An 18793-nucleotide genomic window follows, 5' to 3' on the forward strand; every position below is an offset into this window, starting at 1 on the left:
TCCTCAGGCTGTGACCTCTGCTTACCTGCCTTTGCTTTTCAGTCCATGGTTCCTTGGATTACAGCAGCCGGCTGGGTTATTTGAAAATTTCTCATAAACTTTCTGAAAAAGTATCTATTCATGGTGCCACCCCTAGAGCTCCTAATGATCCTTTCCCTCTGAAAGTTATCCTCTTTGAGCTTGGCTACAAAATATCCAATAATTTTTTTCATATGAGGAAATTTGATGTATTTGACCTGCAGCAGATGTATTACCAATAAATTTGGAATATTTTTAACTTCAAACTTACCTAGAAAAATTAGTGTAGTTGACAGCAGTAATGGCAACTCCCATTTTTCTGCCTACCTTGATTCTTTCTTTGTTCTCTTTGGCTATTCTAAAATATAAAGAAGTGAAATGGGAATTCTGATATCAATAACTGAACGTTGACAAGTTAACAAGACACAGAAATCCAACTCTTATTTCCATTTAAAAAATCATTTTATTATATTATTATGCGATTTCTATATAGTAGTTGTCAGGTTTTAAAGCAGATCCATACACCTTATTTTCTCCTCCTAACACATCTGTGACATGGGTCCAGCAGGTAGTATTAGCAATATTTATGGAAGAGAAACTGAGCCTGAGAGAGTGACTTGGCCAAGATCAGGATGACACAGCTAGCAAGAGCTGGGTGAGTTACACTGCAGAGAGACTTCACATGGTGAGGTGTTTGTTGTTAGAGATGTTGCCTGACAGCAGTTAGTCATTTATCCCTCGTGTAACTAGTAACTTGGCAGCTGAGCCCTCAGTAAATCAAACAGGGGACTCTTGCTTTCACCACCGTCTTCACTTTGGAAAGTCAATGGAGTTGTTTCAACAGCCGTTATGAATTTGAGTGAAGCCATCAGATTAGGTTTGTAACAGCAGTCCCCATGCCTTTCTACAGCATCTACCTGACTTTAGGGAAGAAAAGTCCCTCAGACCACCTTGGTGGAAGGCAGAGGCTCAGTCCCTCGAAGCACAGAGTTCACCTGAGAGAAAGATACCCGTTCTTGGATCAGTTTTGATGGGCTGTGGAGCAGGTACATGGCAAAAATAAAAATGTAGAAAATTCAGCTACCGTATAAGACCTTTATAAATAATAAATAGTAATGTCTATCGAGTTAGACCTGAGTTCAGATCCTGACCTTTGTGAAATGGTTAAGTTATTTATATAAGGATTAAATGAGAACGTACAGGGCGTGCTTAGTACCATATCTGACGCATAAATGTCAGTAGATGGAGAGGGTGTTCCATTCTGAATCAGACGATAAAATGTAGGAACCTGGAGATTGCTGCTCCATTGGACCGTATCAGCTAGCCTGTGTTAATACGGGCAGGTCAGCTATTAGTAGGTTTTAAAAATTATTCTACTTCCTTGGCATTCTTTGGAATATTAGCCCTTGATACAAATAGGAAAGGATAAAGGTTAGGACAACCCATGGAAATGCCATTGACAAGGAATAGTAATTGGGATAGTGACATAAACGTTAAGACTTCCCTTTCTTCAACCCCATTTAAATCCCCCAAGCACCATGGCATATGAGTAAAGAAAAACACACCTGAAATGCGGTTCCATATGGTCCAAGAATTTTCCAACAAATCTACAGAAGTAAGGCACCAAAGGTAAACTGAAGTGAGACATATCTAAGCTGCCCCAAGAAAATGTCTTCAGCCAAAAGAATGAAGGCCACAATCTCGTTTTCCCTTCTCATCATCCTGACCAAGAGCAATTCTCATGGACACTTGCCAGATCGGCAAGCAAGAGCATTTGTTTAAATTTTTTAATCTCCTCATTTATTTTACCTGTTTATAAACCCTTTACCAGCCTTATCTACATTTATCAATACCAAGAACCAATAAAGATGTGATTAATTAAACAGGGATTTGCCTGGTAGGTAGAAGGAGCTTTGGGCTTTGGAATCCAGCAGACCTGGAATAAGATCCAGGACAAGTTTTTTAGCTTCTTTAATCCTTAAGTATTTCATCTTTAGAGATAATGATAAGAACACTAAAAACAGCAAAACAGTCATAGTTAACAGTGAGTAATTACTATGTGTTAAACACCATGCTAAGCACTTTAATTCCTTACCGCAGCCCTCTAAGACAGATGCTGTAATTATTGTCACTTTAAGATGAGAAACTAAGGCTTAGAGAGATTAATAGACTTGCCCAAGATCACACATCTGTTAAGTGATTGAACAGGAGCCAAAATTTAAATCCAGGCTGTCAGATGCTATAATTTATGGTCCTAACTACCACACTTTTCTGTGTTATGTTAAAATGGGATAAGTGAAATCATGTGATTAGGAACTCACCATAAGAAGTTCAAATTGTTTTTCTATTGATGATGACAAATCCAGAGAGTGGTGAGTTATGCAAGCTTTTAGTTCCCCTTTGTGGGCAATCAGACACCTAGTCAGGGTTGGGAGTCTACACTGTCACTTATTTAAAATAGAACCACACTGACTTTTTATAAAACACATGTTAATGGCCAGGTGCAGTGGCTCATGCTCCCAGTACTTTAGGAGGCCAACGCAGGAGGATTGCTTGAGGCCAGGAATTTGAGACTAGCCTAGGAAACATAGTGAGACTCTCTCTCCAAAAAAAACAACAACAACTGTTTTTTAAATTAACTAGGCATGGTGGTGCACATCTGGAGTCCCAGCTGCTTGGGAGACTGAGGTGGGAGGATAGTGCCACTGCCCTTCAGCTTGGGCAACAGAGTGAGATCCTGTCTTTAAAAAAAAAAAAAAAAAAAAAAAGACGGCCAGGTGTGGTGGCTCACGCCTGTAATCCCAGCACTTTGGGAGGCTGAGGCGGGCGGATAACGAGGTCAGGAGATCCAGACCATCCTGGCTAACATGGTGAAACCCCATCTCTACTAAAAATATAAAAAAATTAGCCAGGCATGGTGGCAGGCACCTGTAGTCCCAGCTACTCGGAAGGCTCAGGCAGGAGAGTGGCGTGAACATGGGAGACGGAGCTTGCAGTGAGCTGAGATCGCACCACTGCAGTCCAACCTGGGCGACAGAGAGAGACTCTGTCTTAAAAAAAAAAAAAAGAAAAAAAAACATGTTAAGAGCAATTATGTTATCCAATTGCAGTCACAGCCATAATAGTTGTAGCAGTGATAAATTTAACAGTACATTTCAGAACAGTTTAAAATTGTTACTAATACTGTCACATTTGGGATTAAGTAAAATTTTAAAAAATGTTCTATTAAAATTTGTGTGTGTGTCATTGTATATATTGCACGGATCTTTGGGGTTTAGATGAGTATACAGGATTACTTTAAATTCCTCTTGTTCTTTTAAGTGATTTTTGGAAGGAGGATCATTTTGAAAAAATAAATGCATTTTTAAATTTATGTTAGTGGAACTCAGTGGTTATACCTATATTCTTAAATAGAAGGTAAGCCAAAATCTATCTGTCAAATTGAGGAATCTGTTTTCACATTTGAATATGATCTGGAAAGGCACAGTAGAGTTTCACCCCAAAAATGCTGACATCACCCACCACCTGTAGATAAGTCAGTCCAGTGCTGGCCGAGGGAGCATGGCTTTGGCAGCCACACTGACTGGGGTGGAAATTCCAGCTCTGCCACTTACTCGTTATTCACCAACCTCTCAACCTCACAGACCCTCTGCTTCCTTCCTCCGTCTCCTTCCTCCCATTCAAAACTGGGAAGAGACAGCAGCATTCTAAAGTTTAACTTATCTCTGCTTAAAAACAGTAGATTCATACATTCTCTAAGAATATTTTGGCTTCAAAGGCCTTCTTTCTGCCTTCTCTTAGAAAACACTAAATGAAGAGCAGTTTGTGTCGTTTAATTAAGATGAGTAGATGACTATAACAGTTCTGAATTTTCATACACATATCCCATAGTGTTGATGATCAACCCATACATAATTGGGAGTTGTTGATAATGGAAAGCCCATAAATTCTAGAAAGGATTCTCAACATTTTTTATCCTGTTGATTGAGGAATTGTTTTATTTGAACTTTGGCTACTGAATAAACTAACTCGATAGTAAATGATAGCATCTGCCACCTTTTGAGTGCCTACAGATTCCAGGCCTAGCCAGAATTCAATGATTTAATTCTCCCAGCAGCTCTGAGGGTTTCGTATAGTGGTTCCTGTTTTACAGTTGAGAAAACTGCACAGAAAGGTCGAGTACCTTGCTGCAGCCAGTGAGGGGAGGGCCCAGGCCTCTCTGCCCGAGGCCTGTGTTCTTTACTGCCCAGAACGGCCTTCTCGGGCCACTTCCCTCAGTCTGCTTTGGTGACCTAAGTGACAGTTGCAAATGAGGGGCATACGAATGGTTTGATGCTTGACAGTAAGGGGACATCATTATTTTATAAAATGTTAGTTCCTGGAGATACCTTAGAGAGCGCCTGTTTAACTGCCATATTTTAAAGAGCAGGAAAGGGATCTTCTTACACTTCTATGACTTTAGCAATCAGAACAATTAAAAATTTTAATGTTTCTTTAATCTATCCCCAAATCCGGTAGGATTTGCCCCCAAAAATCTTTTATTAAATTTAAACAGTTTGTTCTTTAGAGAATGATAAATCATCTAATTGGTTTGTGCCTTTAATGAAAGGTTTTCATCCTTTTCCCCTTCTGTTTAAAGTAATACAGTCTCATTCCAAGTCTTTTCTAATCAGCTATTGTAATTAGTGAAACGAAGGGTTTTTTTGGTAAATAAAGAAACCCAATAAAGGGGAGGGAAATATTTCCTTCCTGTTTCTCGTAACTGTATGTTCCAAGAGGAAACAAGAAGCTTAATGTTTCAATGAGTATATTTAAATTTGTAGTGTACCCAAAGCCAGCTCCCAGCCTTTCTGACTCTACACTCTGAGCACAGTCAGGAAAGCTCGTGTTCTCTCGCAGCTGTCTACGTGGGATAGCACTTGTTATACTTAACCACAACTGCACATTTTCTAACTCTCTGTTTCATATTTTAAATAGTTATCGGAGTTTACTTAAACTGTGTTTCTAAATGGAAATAATGTAAAGACCTTAATTGCTGGGAGATACAAGATGCTTACAGCCATAGTTCAGCATCCAAATGTTAGGTTGTTCAATTGAGCTTTCATCAGTACTATTTACGAGTTTTTTTCCTAACATAACAGCATAGATGGGAATCTGAACTAGCGCTTGCTAAATGTGCTGCTACCCTAGCTAGTATACATATATGGTGGGTTTTCTTTTTTAATGAAAGGAGTTTAACATTAAAAAAATAAAAAATAAAAAACCTTGGACAGATTATATTGACAAAGCTGCCCATTACCTTTGCAGAAAGTCCCCGTCAAAAGATAAACTTTAAAGCTGGAATGCATGAAAGAGTTCCCAGATAGAATTTAAATTTGAACTGATTCTTTACAGATAAGCTTTTTAAAAATCCACCTCTTTGCTTCAAGTCAGGATTTTAAAAATAAATTTCCCCCTTAAATCTCTTGAGCGATTTTCATTTTTTGCAAGGCCGCACTGCTGGTGTCCTGGAAAAATGGAGAGTTAGAGCTTTATCAGTTGGTGCCCTGAGGTATGTGGCAAAGAAGCTAAATCCTTGAAGATTAACAAAAAAAATGCAGCACATGGCAATAAGGGGCTTATATGACTACTAGTATTAGTTCAGGTGAAAGAAGTATTGCTTATACATAAAACTGGACAAATCCACTGACAATGTATTTTTAGTTAGCTACAAAGGAGTCTTATATTGCTGGACTTTACCTCTTTGGTGAATTGGGAAGCTTAGTAATCCACTGTAAATGCTCTTCTGCGTGCCCCAATTCTCAGCATTACTCCAAAGTGCTGTTCTTTTATTTTAACCCTTAAATGCTCCTTGTGGCCCCAGATTTTGGCTTGATGCCATTAAAAGATGGCATTAGTCATGCCATCTAAGTGAGTGAAGTCATCCTTTTGTATGTTGTTTTCTGGGAAGTGCACATGAGAAATTATTTTATGATTGTAGGAAATGCCTCTGTTTTTATATTGGTAAGCACACAAAGTTAATGGAAACAAAAATCCGGGAAGAAATTTTAATTTAGAAATTGTACTTTCTGTATGTGTATTATTAGCATCCTCATTAATCTTTTTCTACAATCCCTTGAATTTTCTCAAGTTAAATCTAAATTAACTTGTCTTTAGGAATGAAATAAAAGTGTCTAAGTAGTTTTTAGATATATCCTGGTTTGCCTGGGACAATCCCAGTTATGTGGTATAATTAATAGCTCCCTCCTTTCCTGTCAGAGGCATCTGTGTTTAGATGATACAACCACTGTAATTACAGATGAAACTTTGAGCCCAGATAGCAGGTTGTGAATCATTCATTAATTCAACCAGTTGACTGAATACCTGTTGCCTTCAGGGCACATTTATGCCGTTTTAAATCTAACTTATAAGATGTGTTTCCACTTTTGTTTACTTGATTTTTACATATTATTTAGTTTTTTTTAATAGTAGGTAATAAACAGACCATGTCTTGATTCCTTTGTCCTTCCAAGCCATTTAAGACAGCGTTGAAAACCCAGCTAGTTTAGTTGAGTGAAGGCGGGGCCGAGGTTAACGTCAGTTTCCATATAAACTAGTTAGCCTCCCATAGAGAACAAAATTTACAGCTAACCCCAGCCATCTCACAGATGTGTGTCATTTATCATAAGAGAGATTGACAAATAAAGTGAGTAGCTCCATGTAAGCCATCAGCATTACCAGAAAAAGGACTCACAATATGTGTCAGAGAGTTAAGGAGCAGTATGGTGAACAGGGGATGAATTTGGTGTCAGGAGACCTGGATTTAGGCCATTTACCTACTAACTTTGTAACTCTGGGCAAAGCACTTCCCCTTTCTGAGCTCTTACATGGGAATAATAACACCATCCACACCTACCCTATAGAGTTGTGAAGACAGAGTTGGATAATGTAAATAGGACACAGTTCACCAAGTACTATACAAGTGTAAGTTATCATTATTGAGTGTTATGGTAATAGACATGGGCCAAACACACAGCTGAATGATAGTAGAGCGGAATTTTTTTAAAGGTAGGTCAAACAGCTTTATTTTCAAATAGAGCTTAAGGAAAGGTTACTGGAATGCGTACCTGCTAGTGTTGTCAGTTGAAGAATTAAGAAATATCACTTCTAATACCTCATCATTGATGACTAGGTAACCCTAAAATGTTTAGAGTTGAAGAATGTAAGAACTTCATATAATTTTTCATTCTCTGAATCAAAAAGACTGCATTCCATCTCAGGTTTGCTATTTGTGTGACCTTAGAACAGAAAAGGAAAACAAAATGGAAAAGAAAGGAAAAATGGTTTCTCCATATATGATCAGTTTCATTTCAGTAAAATGAAACCCACACTATCTACCCTCCATGTTTGTGTTTTAAAAACCTTAATGAGCACATCGGGAATATAACCAAGCACAATGCCTGGCAGATTATAGGTAGCTTATAAATATTTGTTTATTTTTGTTATGTTTGTTTGTTTTTCCACAGATAACACAGAAAGATGAGGAAGCGTTAAATAGTTCATAAGATAAAGATTGGACCATTTGTTTTCAGATTTGTTTAGATATAAAACTCTTCCTTTAAAAAATATATTGGAGACGGCCAGGCACGGTGGCTCACACCTGTTATCTCAGCACATTGGGAGGCCGAGGTGGGCAGATCACAAGGTCAGGAGTTCAAGGCCATTCTGGCCAGCATGGTGAAACTCTGTCTCTAATATCAATACAAAAAGTAGCCGGGCATGGTGGCATGCACCTGTAATCCCAGTTAAAGGGAGGCTGAGGCAAGAGAATCACGTAAACCCAGGAGGTGGAGGTTGTGGTGAGCCGAGATCGTGCCACTGAACTCCAGCCTGGGTGACAGAGTGAGATTGTGTGTGTCTCTCTCTCTCTCTCACACACACACACACACACACACACACACACACACACACGAGACTTGAACACTAGTTATGCATGGGCCTTGCTCTACCTGCCACCCATCCCCCTCATGACCCTTGACCTTGAACCATTCTGTCTGCAGGACCAGGTAAATGAAGGAGACATCAGCCAAGAGTGAGGTTGGCTAGGGGGAAGGGGCGGTTTGTGGGGAAGTTGGTAAGTTAAGATTTCAGTGTGATGAGATGAAATACTTATATTTAGTTGAAAATGTTTAATAGGCAACTTCATATTTTGGCCTTAGTATCAATCAGTGCTAATCCAGACAGAAATTTTGAAGACATATTTTAAACTTACAGTTGAAACTGTGGGCAGGGATGAGATCACTAAAGAAACTGTAGCATGACAAAAGGAGAGGGACCAAGTAAAGTCAGGTGAAAGAAGAGGAGTTTGTAAAGGAGAAGGAAGGAGCATGAGAAGACCTGTAATGGGAAAACATGCTGGGACATGAGGATGAGGACGTTGGCAAGGGTTGAGGACTAAAGAAGAAGTGAGAAAACAGACAATGAAGTGAAGATGGACATTTGTGAGAAATTGTTATAAGGAACTGTCCAAAGCTAGAGGTTGGGAGCTAGAGGTTGAAGAGAAGTTAAGAAAATGTTTGAGTTGGAGTGGAGCACATTTAAAAGTGAGATAAAGGCCAGGTGCAGTGGCTTATGCCTGTAATCCCAGCCCTTTGGGAGGCTGAGGAGGGCAGATCACGAGGTCGGGAGATCGAGACCATCCTAGTCAACATGGTGAAACCCCGTCTCTATTTAAAATACAAAAATTAGCCGGGCGTGGTGGCACACGCCTGTAATCCCAGTTACTTGGAAGACTGAGGCAGGAGAATCGCTTGAACCCGGTAGTTGGAGGTTGCAGTGAGCCAAGATCGCCACTACACTCCAGCCTGGTGACAGAACGAGACTCCGTCTCAAAAAAATAAAAGTAAAAACAGTGAGATGAAAATAATTTGTGGAACAGAGAGACTGAAGATCTGTAAATAAGCAGATGATAGAGAAAACTTCTTTAGTGTAATTGTGGGCACAGAGAAGTTTGCAGGGAACTGAAGGAGCTCTCCTTCAATACTGGTGGCCTCACCAGTATTTCCTGTGGAGCTGGATGTGTAGAAGGGGAAAGGAGGTCATGGGAAGAGTCTTGAAAGTGGAAAAGACTGAAATCATCGCTTCATATTCATGCTTTACACTTATCTTAAGACTTACTAGTGTCAGATCCTGAGACAGGCACTAGAAAATAGCAGTAAGCAAAACACGCATGGTCTCTGCCCTTAGCTGGGTTAGCTGATAAACAGCTAGTATTGGAGGCATACATTAAGATGGAATTAAAAATTTTCTTTGGTATCACTCGGTGCTCTGGGGGATGGTTTTAGGGTGGTCCTGGATGTATGATGGAATAACTAAAAGGCAAGACGGTTGGGGCAAATCAGTTGATAATTCAACAAATGTCTGCTGAGCATCTCCTGCATGCCAGGCACCATGCAAGGGGCTTGTCGAAGCCGTAGATCTTGATGGGCTGAGGGATTTAAAAAACAACTCTACGAAGAGACAGGTAGATACACATGATAAAATAATAGATTTGATCTACAGGTACTATATTAACTTTATGATATGTTGATCATTATTTTCTGTGTTCCCCTTTAGAACCACTATACTGTTCTATTATGATGTAATTCTTGAGCTTAAAATACATAAATTAATGTTGCAACTAGTCAGTGACTAACAGTGAACCAGTGACATTGAACATCTGGCAGTGCTTGGGACAGTTCCTGACAACAAAGCACCATCCCACCAAAAATACCAATCCTACGACCCCACTGCAAAACGCTGAGACAGACAATAATTTGGAAATGCACAGCTTCTGTTTAGCTTCTTAATTCAAAATGTTGACTGTATGATCTGCAAACCAAAAATTGTGAAGAGGCCCTTTAACATCAGACTCAGTTTCTGTGTTCTCTTCTGGCGGACACGTCAGGTATTTGTGAGGTCTTCACCTCATTCAGCAGCCATTGCCTTCACCACAAATCCATTCCAAAAGAGAATATCTGTTTTCCTCCTTCCCTCCCCTCCCCTCCCCTCCCCTCCCCTCCCCTCCCTTCCCCTCCCCTCCCCTCCCTTCCCCTCCCCTCCCCTCCCCTCCCCTCCCCTCCCCTCCCCTCCCTTCCCCTCCCCTCCCCTCCTTTTCCTTCCCCTCGCTTCCCCTCCCCTCCCTTCTATGCAGTCTTGCTCTGTCACCCAGGATGGAGTGCAGTGGCACAATCTTGACTCACTGCAACCTCCACCTCCCAAGTTCAAGCGATTCTCCTGCCTCAGCCTCTCAAGTAGATGCGACTACAGGCACGCGCCACCATGCCTGGCTAATTTTTTTGTTGTTTTTTTTTTGAGACAGAGTCTCACGCTGTCACCCAGGCTGGAGTGTAGTAGTGCGATCTCAGCTCACTGCAAGCTCCGCCCTCACGCCATTCTCCTGCCACAGCCTCCTGAGTAGCTGGGACTACAGGTGCCCACTACCACGCCCGGTTAATTTTTTGTATTTTTAATAGAGACGGGGTTTCACCATGTTGGCCAAACTGATCTCGAACTCCTGACTTTGTGATCCGCCTGCCTCGGCCTCCTAAAGTGCTGAGATTAGAGGTGTGAGCCACCACACCCGGTGGTGGGTTTTTTGTGTGGGTGCGTGTGCTATTTTTGTGCTTTTTGTGCTATTTTTCCGATACAAATCATTGATTCATTATGGCTCAGTTTACCAAAGTTGCATGGGTTTTGAGTGATATACATATTCCATTCTCATTTTTTCCATTAGTCCTGTTTATTTTTAGTGTTCAATTTTGTAGAACTTGAGGTTTTTCACCAGTACTATCACCATGTTACATGAGATGCACCTCAGCTACATAGGTTTTGTTTACAGCATTTCAGATTGTTTTACCTCTAGCCAAAAATTGAACAGTTGAATGGAACAATTACACTTAGTATTTCAACTTCCTCATTTGATAATGCAAACTTAAGATGAGTTTAATGTTTGTCAAGTTTCATAAAGAGATGCTTTTATCTTATAGGGAAGACATCATTGCATTTTTTTCTATTTACATTAAGTCTGGTAATTATTTAAATGCTGCACCAAAAATGATCTGGGCAACAATTTTTGTTTAAAATTTTTAACAATATAATTAAGTCCAAAAGTTAACCCAAACAAATAGAAACAACTACCATATTTACATAACGTGATTAAAGTTTGTAGAATTTCTCATGATGCCAGATAGCCTTCAGTTGTTGAGAAACAAAAACACAGAATGGCCCGGATTGTCTGTCTAAGATTTTCGCCATATTTAAGACTTCAACTTTGTTACTCAGTTTGTGGGAGTGGGGGAGTAGGAGAAGTGGTAGGAGGTACTTTTGTTGAAAAACCATATTGAACTTTAACGTGCTAACTTCCACAGATAAAAGTGGAACCAGTCGCTCTGGCCCCGAGTCCAGTTATCCCCCGATTAACTCTCCGAGTCGGTGCTGGCCAAGACAAGATGTAAGTATAAACGCTTTGAGTCAGAGTGAAACAAATGAAACTTAACCTTCTCTACCCTTTCCTAATGGACTTAGAACTCCACAGGCTTCTCCCAGGTATGAACATGTGGGGTCAAGCTTTCTTTTTAGAACTCTTCGTTTTCACATTTTTATTGGTTTCTTCCACAGAGTAAATGCTTTTCACTTTATTTGACCTAGAGGATTGTTTTTTTTTTTCTTGTTCTTTTTCTCTTTGTTAAAAACTAGCACCTGACATCATTTCTACATAGTGTTTAAGGTCCCAGGTATCTGAAAAGTAAGAAACTCTGTACTGAATGGACTTACTGCCACATTACGCCCAGGTAGATGCAATGCTACACTTTCGCAAGTACATAGTAGCTATCACCATGACAAAGAACAAAGGTTCTCTTTTTACTCAGATGACACATGGTTTTATTCTGTACCTGTAAAACAAAGATACACCAAAGGCTTGGAGAGACAGAATGTCATAGTCACAACTGATGACTTAGTCTACTCTTTTTTTTAAAGAAAGCACTAGAAATGTAAACCCCACATTTGCTGTTTATTTATCTTAATTTTCATGGAATCATATCAACCCACTCGTCTTTACAGTTAATCTGTTGGATATGTTTCTTTTATTCATTTTTTGCGGAGACATTAAGGCCTATAGTGCTCTCACCTGATCCTAATAAGGTAATGAAACGTTTATTTTTTTTTTTTTGTAACTCATGTTGAAAATCATTCTCCTTGTTTTAAAAGCATATTATGCATCATCTAAATAAAATACACAAGATAAAAATTCTACAACCTTATTTTTCCTGTTAAGCCTGAAAATGCAGTTTACATTGCAATCAAATACTGTGTTGAAAATAGGCTTAGAAGGCATTCCATTTACATTCAATTTTTAGCCATAAAAGTGAGAGTAGGAGCCATGAATTTATTTAGTAGAGGACAGAAAATTTGCTTTGTATTCTCACTGGTTTATTTCATCTTAAAAGTTACATGTATTGATACTGTTGCTTCTATCAACTCCACGTATAGTGCAAAGAAAAAGTCCAGCATGATTCTGATGAATGTGAGCAGAGAGGCAACTTGGTTTTTCAGGGGAGTGTATACCCCTCTGAAGATTTAAAGGAGAAAATCCAATGGCTTCTGTTTTTCTCACCTAAATTCTCTGGATAATTTCCACATTACTCCTTTTGGTTGTGCTGGTAGAGACCTAGGAAATGCAGCAAAAATCCTGTGGATTCAGTGCTTTTCAAACCAGCTCTCTGGTATACCAGGGCACCTATGTTACCTACAGAAGCGTAAATGTCCTCATCTCTTAACCAGTAGGGCTCCGAGAAGACCCAACCAAAGTAACTCTTCCATCTCCATGTAAATTCTGCATATGGGCTCATTTCTCTAAGAGGAAGATGCTGTTATCCATCATTCAACAAGTACTTTTCTCCTGCAGTTTATATTTATTCCCATTTCTCAGTAACTCACCATTACTTAATCTTGACTCCCACACAGAAATTTGGCTTGCTCATACCTTTTAGAGGAATAAGGTTTGTTAAAAGGCATTGAAAAGCCAAGTGTGGTGGGCCGTGCCTATAGTCCCAGTTACTTGGGAGGCTGAGGCAGGAAGATCACTTGAGGCCAGGAGTTCAAGGCTACAGTGAGTTATGATTATGCCTACTGCACTACAGCCTGGGCAACAGAGCCAGACCCTGTCTCTAAAAATAAAAGGCAGCCAAGCGCGGTGGCTCATGCCTGTAATCCCAGCACTTTGGGAGGCCGAGGCGGGCGGATCACAAGGTCAGGAGATCGAGACCATCCTGGCTAACACAGTGAAACCCCCCCTCTACTAAAAATACAAAAAATTAGCCAGGCTTGGTGGCCGGCACCTGTAGTCCCAGCTACTTGGGAGGCTGAGGCAGGAGAATGGCGTGAACCCGGGAGGCGGAGCTTGTAGTGAGCCGAGATGGCACCACTGCACTCCAGCCTGGGTGACAGAATGAGACTCCTTCTCAAAAAAAAAAAAAAAAAAGGCAACTGGGCATGGTGGCTCACGCCTGTAATCCCAGCACTTTGGGAGGCTGAGGCGGGCAGATCACGAGGTCAGGAGATTGAGACCATCCTGGCTAACAGGGTGAAACCCCGTCTCTACTAAAATATACAAAAAAAATTAGCTGGGCACCTGTAGTCCCAGCTACTGGGGAGGCTGAGGCAGGAGAATGGTGTGAACCCGGGAGGCAGAGCTTGCAGTGAGCTGAGATTGCACCACTGCACTCCAGCCTGGGCAACAGAGCAAGACTCCGTCTAAAAAAAATAAAATAAAATAAAAAGGCATTGATAGTTATATTCAACTCACCTGCCCTTAAGCATCTTTCAGTCATTCTGTTGACTATTTATTCTATTTTTCCCCCTCAATAAATCACTCATACACCTGAGATATTGAAAGATGTGAGAAATCCTATTTGGAACAAAATGTCTAGTATCAGGGAAATTATAATACCCAGGTATTCTAGACAAATCGCCCTTGAAAGCATATTATATATCATGTAAACTTTCAGATATGTGGGTAATGACCCCCATGTTATATGAAGGATTAATCATTTGACCAAAGGCAGATGCAAGAAAATCCTTATAAGAAGAAAGAGATAAATGAAGTGAAATAGATTACATTTTAAATTAAAATAGAGCGAGAAAGAAGGAGGACTAAGTCTCATAGTGATAGAATTTTATGTAAAATAAAACTTACTCAGTAAAGTGCTTTTTGTGGGGCAGGGGTGGTTCTAAATCAGGGGTCAGCAAATTATGGCCCGTGGCCAAATCCAGGCCACTGCCTGTTTTCTGTGACCTGCAAGCTCAGAATGTGTTTTATATTTCTTAGTGGCTGAAAAAAATTAAAAGAAGAATGTATTATGACACATGAAAATTATATAACATTCAAATTTCAGTGATCCCCCATGGTGGTAGCGTGATACATGGCTTAGCCCATGGTAATAATGGAGAAGGAAGCAACAGATTCCTGTCACTGTGCCTGTGGTTACCCAGTTTGCACACACCTTGAGGGGGAATAATACTCTTTTGAAGTGAAATTAATGAGCAGACGGGATTCAAAAGGGGGAGTTTGAATAGTCCAGGGGGGTATTTGTTGCTGAAGAACAGGCAGAATCATCTTTTGAAATTAGGAGAAACGAAAAAGCTTTACAGGGTTCAAATTATACCTTCTCGTTGGAAGATCTTTAAGACGATATTTAGTTTCTGAGTCTTAAATAAAGCAGTTATGTCTTCTGCCCTCGATCCAGAAAAGTACTTTGAGCTCTGTTCTCTATTATTGTTCCTTGAAGCAAGACAGGAATAACTTGTTTTTCCCTTGATTTAACATTCCTGGAAACTGTATTCTAAAGGAGTCTATGGTGAGTCCAGGACCTCCTCCTGATAGTGTTAAAATTCAAGATGACTTTCCAAGGACCTCATATTCCTTTAACAGGTCTTCCAGGAATGGTTGTCCAGAGTTCCTTGTAGTCTATATTGAAGATAAAACCAAAACCTAACCCTGAAATTACAGTCTCAACACCTAGAGACAGTATATTCAAGTGAATTGCTGAAATATCTGGTCCCGCCTAGCAGAAGCCTTGCCTTGAGGCTGGGATAGCAAGTAAGTTTCAGCTGGCCTCAGAACCACCGCCTGGAACTCTGTTGATGGGATCCTGAGGTCCCACTTGGACTTGGGGCTGGGAGCAGGGTGACAGCCACCATGGAGGGAAGGGCAGGCAGCAAAGCAGGCACCAGGTTATTTGTCCTCCCCATCTTACTACGTATTGAGTTTGGTCATTTTGAGCAAGTGTAGGTAGAGTTGGCTAACTTACAGTGTTCATCCTTCTCCTCATTTCTGTCAAGAAAGTAGGAGCAAGGTAATGTGATGGATTTTAGGGACAGGGACTGTTTGGATGGAACTGTCAAGAAAGACTTGGCAGAATAGGACGTGCAGCTCTTCCATAAAGCTCGAATTAGTTAAAGGAGCTTTGTGAAAAAAAGTGAAACATTGCTAAAGTATTAAGAAAAAAATACAAATTTGCGTAAAGATTTTGGGATGAATACAAGGTAGAGGAATAAGCATTCTTCCCCTCAGATTTCTCAAATGTCTCTTTTGCTGCTGTCTTCTCCCAAGGACTAAAGAGGAAGCCTCTGTCCTCTTCCATCTATTCACCCGCCCTTGCCCTCGGGCAGTGGGTCCCCCATGCCCAGGTCCATGGTGAGCAGCTCCTCCTCCTCCTGCTCTCTGAGCACTCCTGCCTTTATCAGCAAGCACCAGAGAAGGGGTGACTGGCTGGGCCCCTCTAGACATCCCATCATGCATGGTCACATTTTCTCTAATTAATATCTCATAATATATTTGATCAGGTGATACAGGAACCATTTGAGATGCCCTTCAGAGGAAAATATTGTTATCAATAGTAATTCTAAATTCCCTTTGAGAGTTCACAGTAGGTATTCTGTTTAACAAATATAACTCCTTTTTCAAAATACACAAATTTTGTCAAGATATTTTTCAGGAACCACTTTACCTCTGGCATTAGAGTTTTCTTTCTGCTGACATTTTGATTTCCGGTGGCAAGTGGATTGATTTCTTACAATTCAGTAACTTCATCATCAGTCCTCATCCTAACAAAAGTGCTGAGAATGTGATGCTTTGCTTCTCATGTCATTTAGTTTTTTTGTTGTTGTTGCATTTCATAGAGTTTAGCTTATGCCTTGTGGGGCTTTTTAATAGTTGTAATGTCTAAATTTTTTCTGTATACAATAAAAATTGTATATAGAAGCTTTAGCAGACAGCTAAAGCTATGTGATTTAGCTAAAGCTTTGCTTGTTAATCTTTAAAAATAGTATGTATAAACACTTGTCTTTGAGTGATCTAAACTTTTCCAATTAATGCTTTTTGACAATAGTAGTAGAGAATAATCATGGGCAGTTACAAAAATAATCATTTAAAATATTTTTAAGGAAAATAAGCATTTTATATTTTAAAATATAGCCAGATTTAACCAAATGACATTCAACAGAGTGAAACTTGTAGTGGTATTTTAGTGAAAAATTCTTTAGAGAAATAATAGCAAATGGTTTTTATCCCACTTTTCGAATTTTTCTTTCTATACTTGAAGTGCTTTTTATTCATTTATAACTTTTTTCCTAGTCTAAACACATTTAGGGGAAAGTAAAGAGAGTATATAGAGTACAGTCGGAAATAGAAATAGATCTTCTTCCCTAAGATCAAGAGAAGAAAAAAGAAGCAAATGATTGTATGTCAAATATGATCATACCTTCCTAGCAGTAAGAACAAAAAAATACATTTTTAAAAATTAATTTATTTTTATTTATTTATTTATCATTATTATTTTTTAGACTAAGCCTCCCTCACTCTGTTGCCCAGGCCAGAGTGCAGTGGTTTGATCTCAGCTCGCTGCAACCTCCACCTCCTGGGTTCAAGTGATTCTCCTTCCTCAGCCTCCCGAGTAGCTGGGCTTACAGGCATGTGCCACCATGCCTGGCTAATTTTTTGTAGTTTTAGTAGAGATGGGGTTTCACCATGTTGCCCAGACTGGTCTCAAACTCCTAACCTCCAGTGATCCACCTGCATCGGCCTCCCAAAGTGCTGGGATTACAGGTGTGAGCCATCTTGCTTGACTGAAATACATTCTTTTTTTAAAGGAAGGTGTCTCAGTTTCTCAGGAGAGAGTTTTTCAAGGCAGTAAATTTAAAAATTAATTTCTATGTGGGAGCAGATGACAAGGACAGTGCCCTCCACAGCAGTTTTTATAGGTGACCCAAAGACATTTTTCATTGACTTTTGCACACTTCCAAGAGGGAAGCATGAAAGAACAGCTCAGTGCTGACAGCTCTTAAGCACCTCTTCATCTCTAGTGGAAACACTCCTATTTCCTTTTCTGTACTGTGTTAATCAAGACTCTTGGTGGCAAGTAACGGAAACCCAAATCAAACCAGCTTACAGGGAAAAACAGCAGGGGTGCGTGTGACTTCGGAGGGGCTGCCTGCAGGCTTGCCGAGTATCCTAGTGCTCTGCCCACCCTCCTCTTCTCATCTGGCCTCTGCGGTGTCAGAGGTGGTCCTGGCCACTCAGGCTGATGTGGTTCTTGGTGCTCACAGTCCCTGTCGAAGCCCCGCTTCCCGGGCCTCTGTTGTCAGTCCCCGTGAAGGACTGCACTTCTCCGGCCCCTGTGGTAGGGAAGCTGCCCTGTCAGAAGGGGAAGTGGTAGGTTCCAGAAGGAAAGGAGGGCTCACACCAGAATAAGGAGCAAGAGGCAGGCAAAGGCAATGGGTATGTATTATTTTAGTTAGGAAAATGCTGTCAGTTTTGCATTTTTATAGAAGTGTGCTGGGGAGGCAGGGCAAAGAACCTACTTGGTGTACAAAAGGTTACTTTAAATGTAAAGTTTAGGAACATTTCAGAACGTCATCCTGTCTCACTTGGAATGCCTTTTGCTTTTCTATTTTTAGTATTTCCTCCTAATAAAACTGTCTGCTTTTGATTTAAAACAAAAAACAAAAAGATTAAAGAATATCGGTAGTTTTATTTTTCCCTGATTAACTTGCTACTGAAAGTGAAACATTTCATAGGTATTTTGCCTACGTTAAAAGCTAAACATCATGAGTTGGATGTGGTGGCACGCACCTGTACTCCCAGCTACTCAGGAGGCTGAGGCAGGAGGATTGCTTGAGCCCAGGAGCTCAAGGTTACAGTGAGCTGTCATTGCACTACTGAACTCCAGCCTGGGGGACAGAGTGAGACCCTGTCTCTAAAATAATAAATAAATAAATTTTTAAAAAGCAAAATAGCGACAAAAAAAAGGAATTTTAAGAATTACTGGGCTGGGCGTGGTGGCTCACGCCTGTAATCCCAGCACTTTGGGAGGGTGAGGCGGGTGGATCACAAGGTCAGAAGATCGAGACCATCCTGGTTGACACGGTGAAAGCCCGTCTCTACTTAAAATACAAAAAAGAAAACTAGCCGGACGTGGTGGCGGGCGCCTGTAGTCCCAGCTACTCGGGAGGCTGAGGCAGGAGAATGGCAGGAACCCGGGAGGTGGAGCTTGCAGTGAGCCGAGTGGCGCCACTGCATTCTAGCCTGGGCAACAGAACCAGACTCCGTCTCAAAATAAATAAATAAATAATGATTGTGGTAAAGTTCACAAGTGACATTATTTAACATTTTTAAATGACTGTATTTAAAAATTTCAAATGACCTATTTTTAATGCTAGGGAAAGATGCTAACATTACCAGTGAAATTTCTTAGGC

The 18793-nt window shown here is 40.4% G+C and overlaps 1 protein-coding gene across 1 annotated transcript in view; it reads left to right on the forward strand.

Annotated features, from left to right (window-relative positions):
* Positions 1-18793, forward strand: part of TAF3 (TATA-box binding protein associated factor 3) — a 200431-nt gene that overhangs the window by 148366 nt on the left and 33272 nt on the right. Inside the window, exon 4 of the mRNA XM_015146428.3 lies at positions 11406-11488. Within this exon, the coding sequence (XP_015001914.3) occupies positions 11406-11488 (83 nt within the window). The remainder of the gene's footprint in view (positions 1-11405; positions 11489-18793) is intronic.

The sequence above is a fragment of the Macaca mulatta genome, chromosome 9 (assembly GCF_049350105.2).
Source record: "Macaca mulatta isolate MMU2019108-1 chromosome 9, T2T-MMU8v2.0, whole genome shotgun sequence".
Lineage (NCBI taxonomy): Eukaryota > Metazoa > Chordata > Mammalia > Primates > Cercopithecidae > Macaca > Macaca mulatta.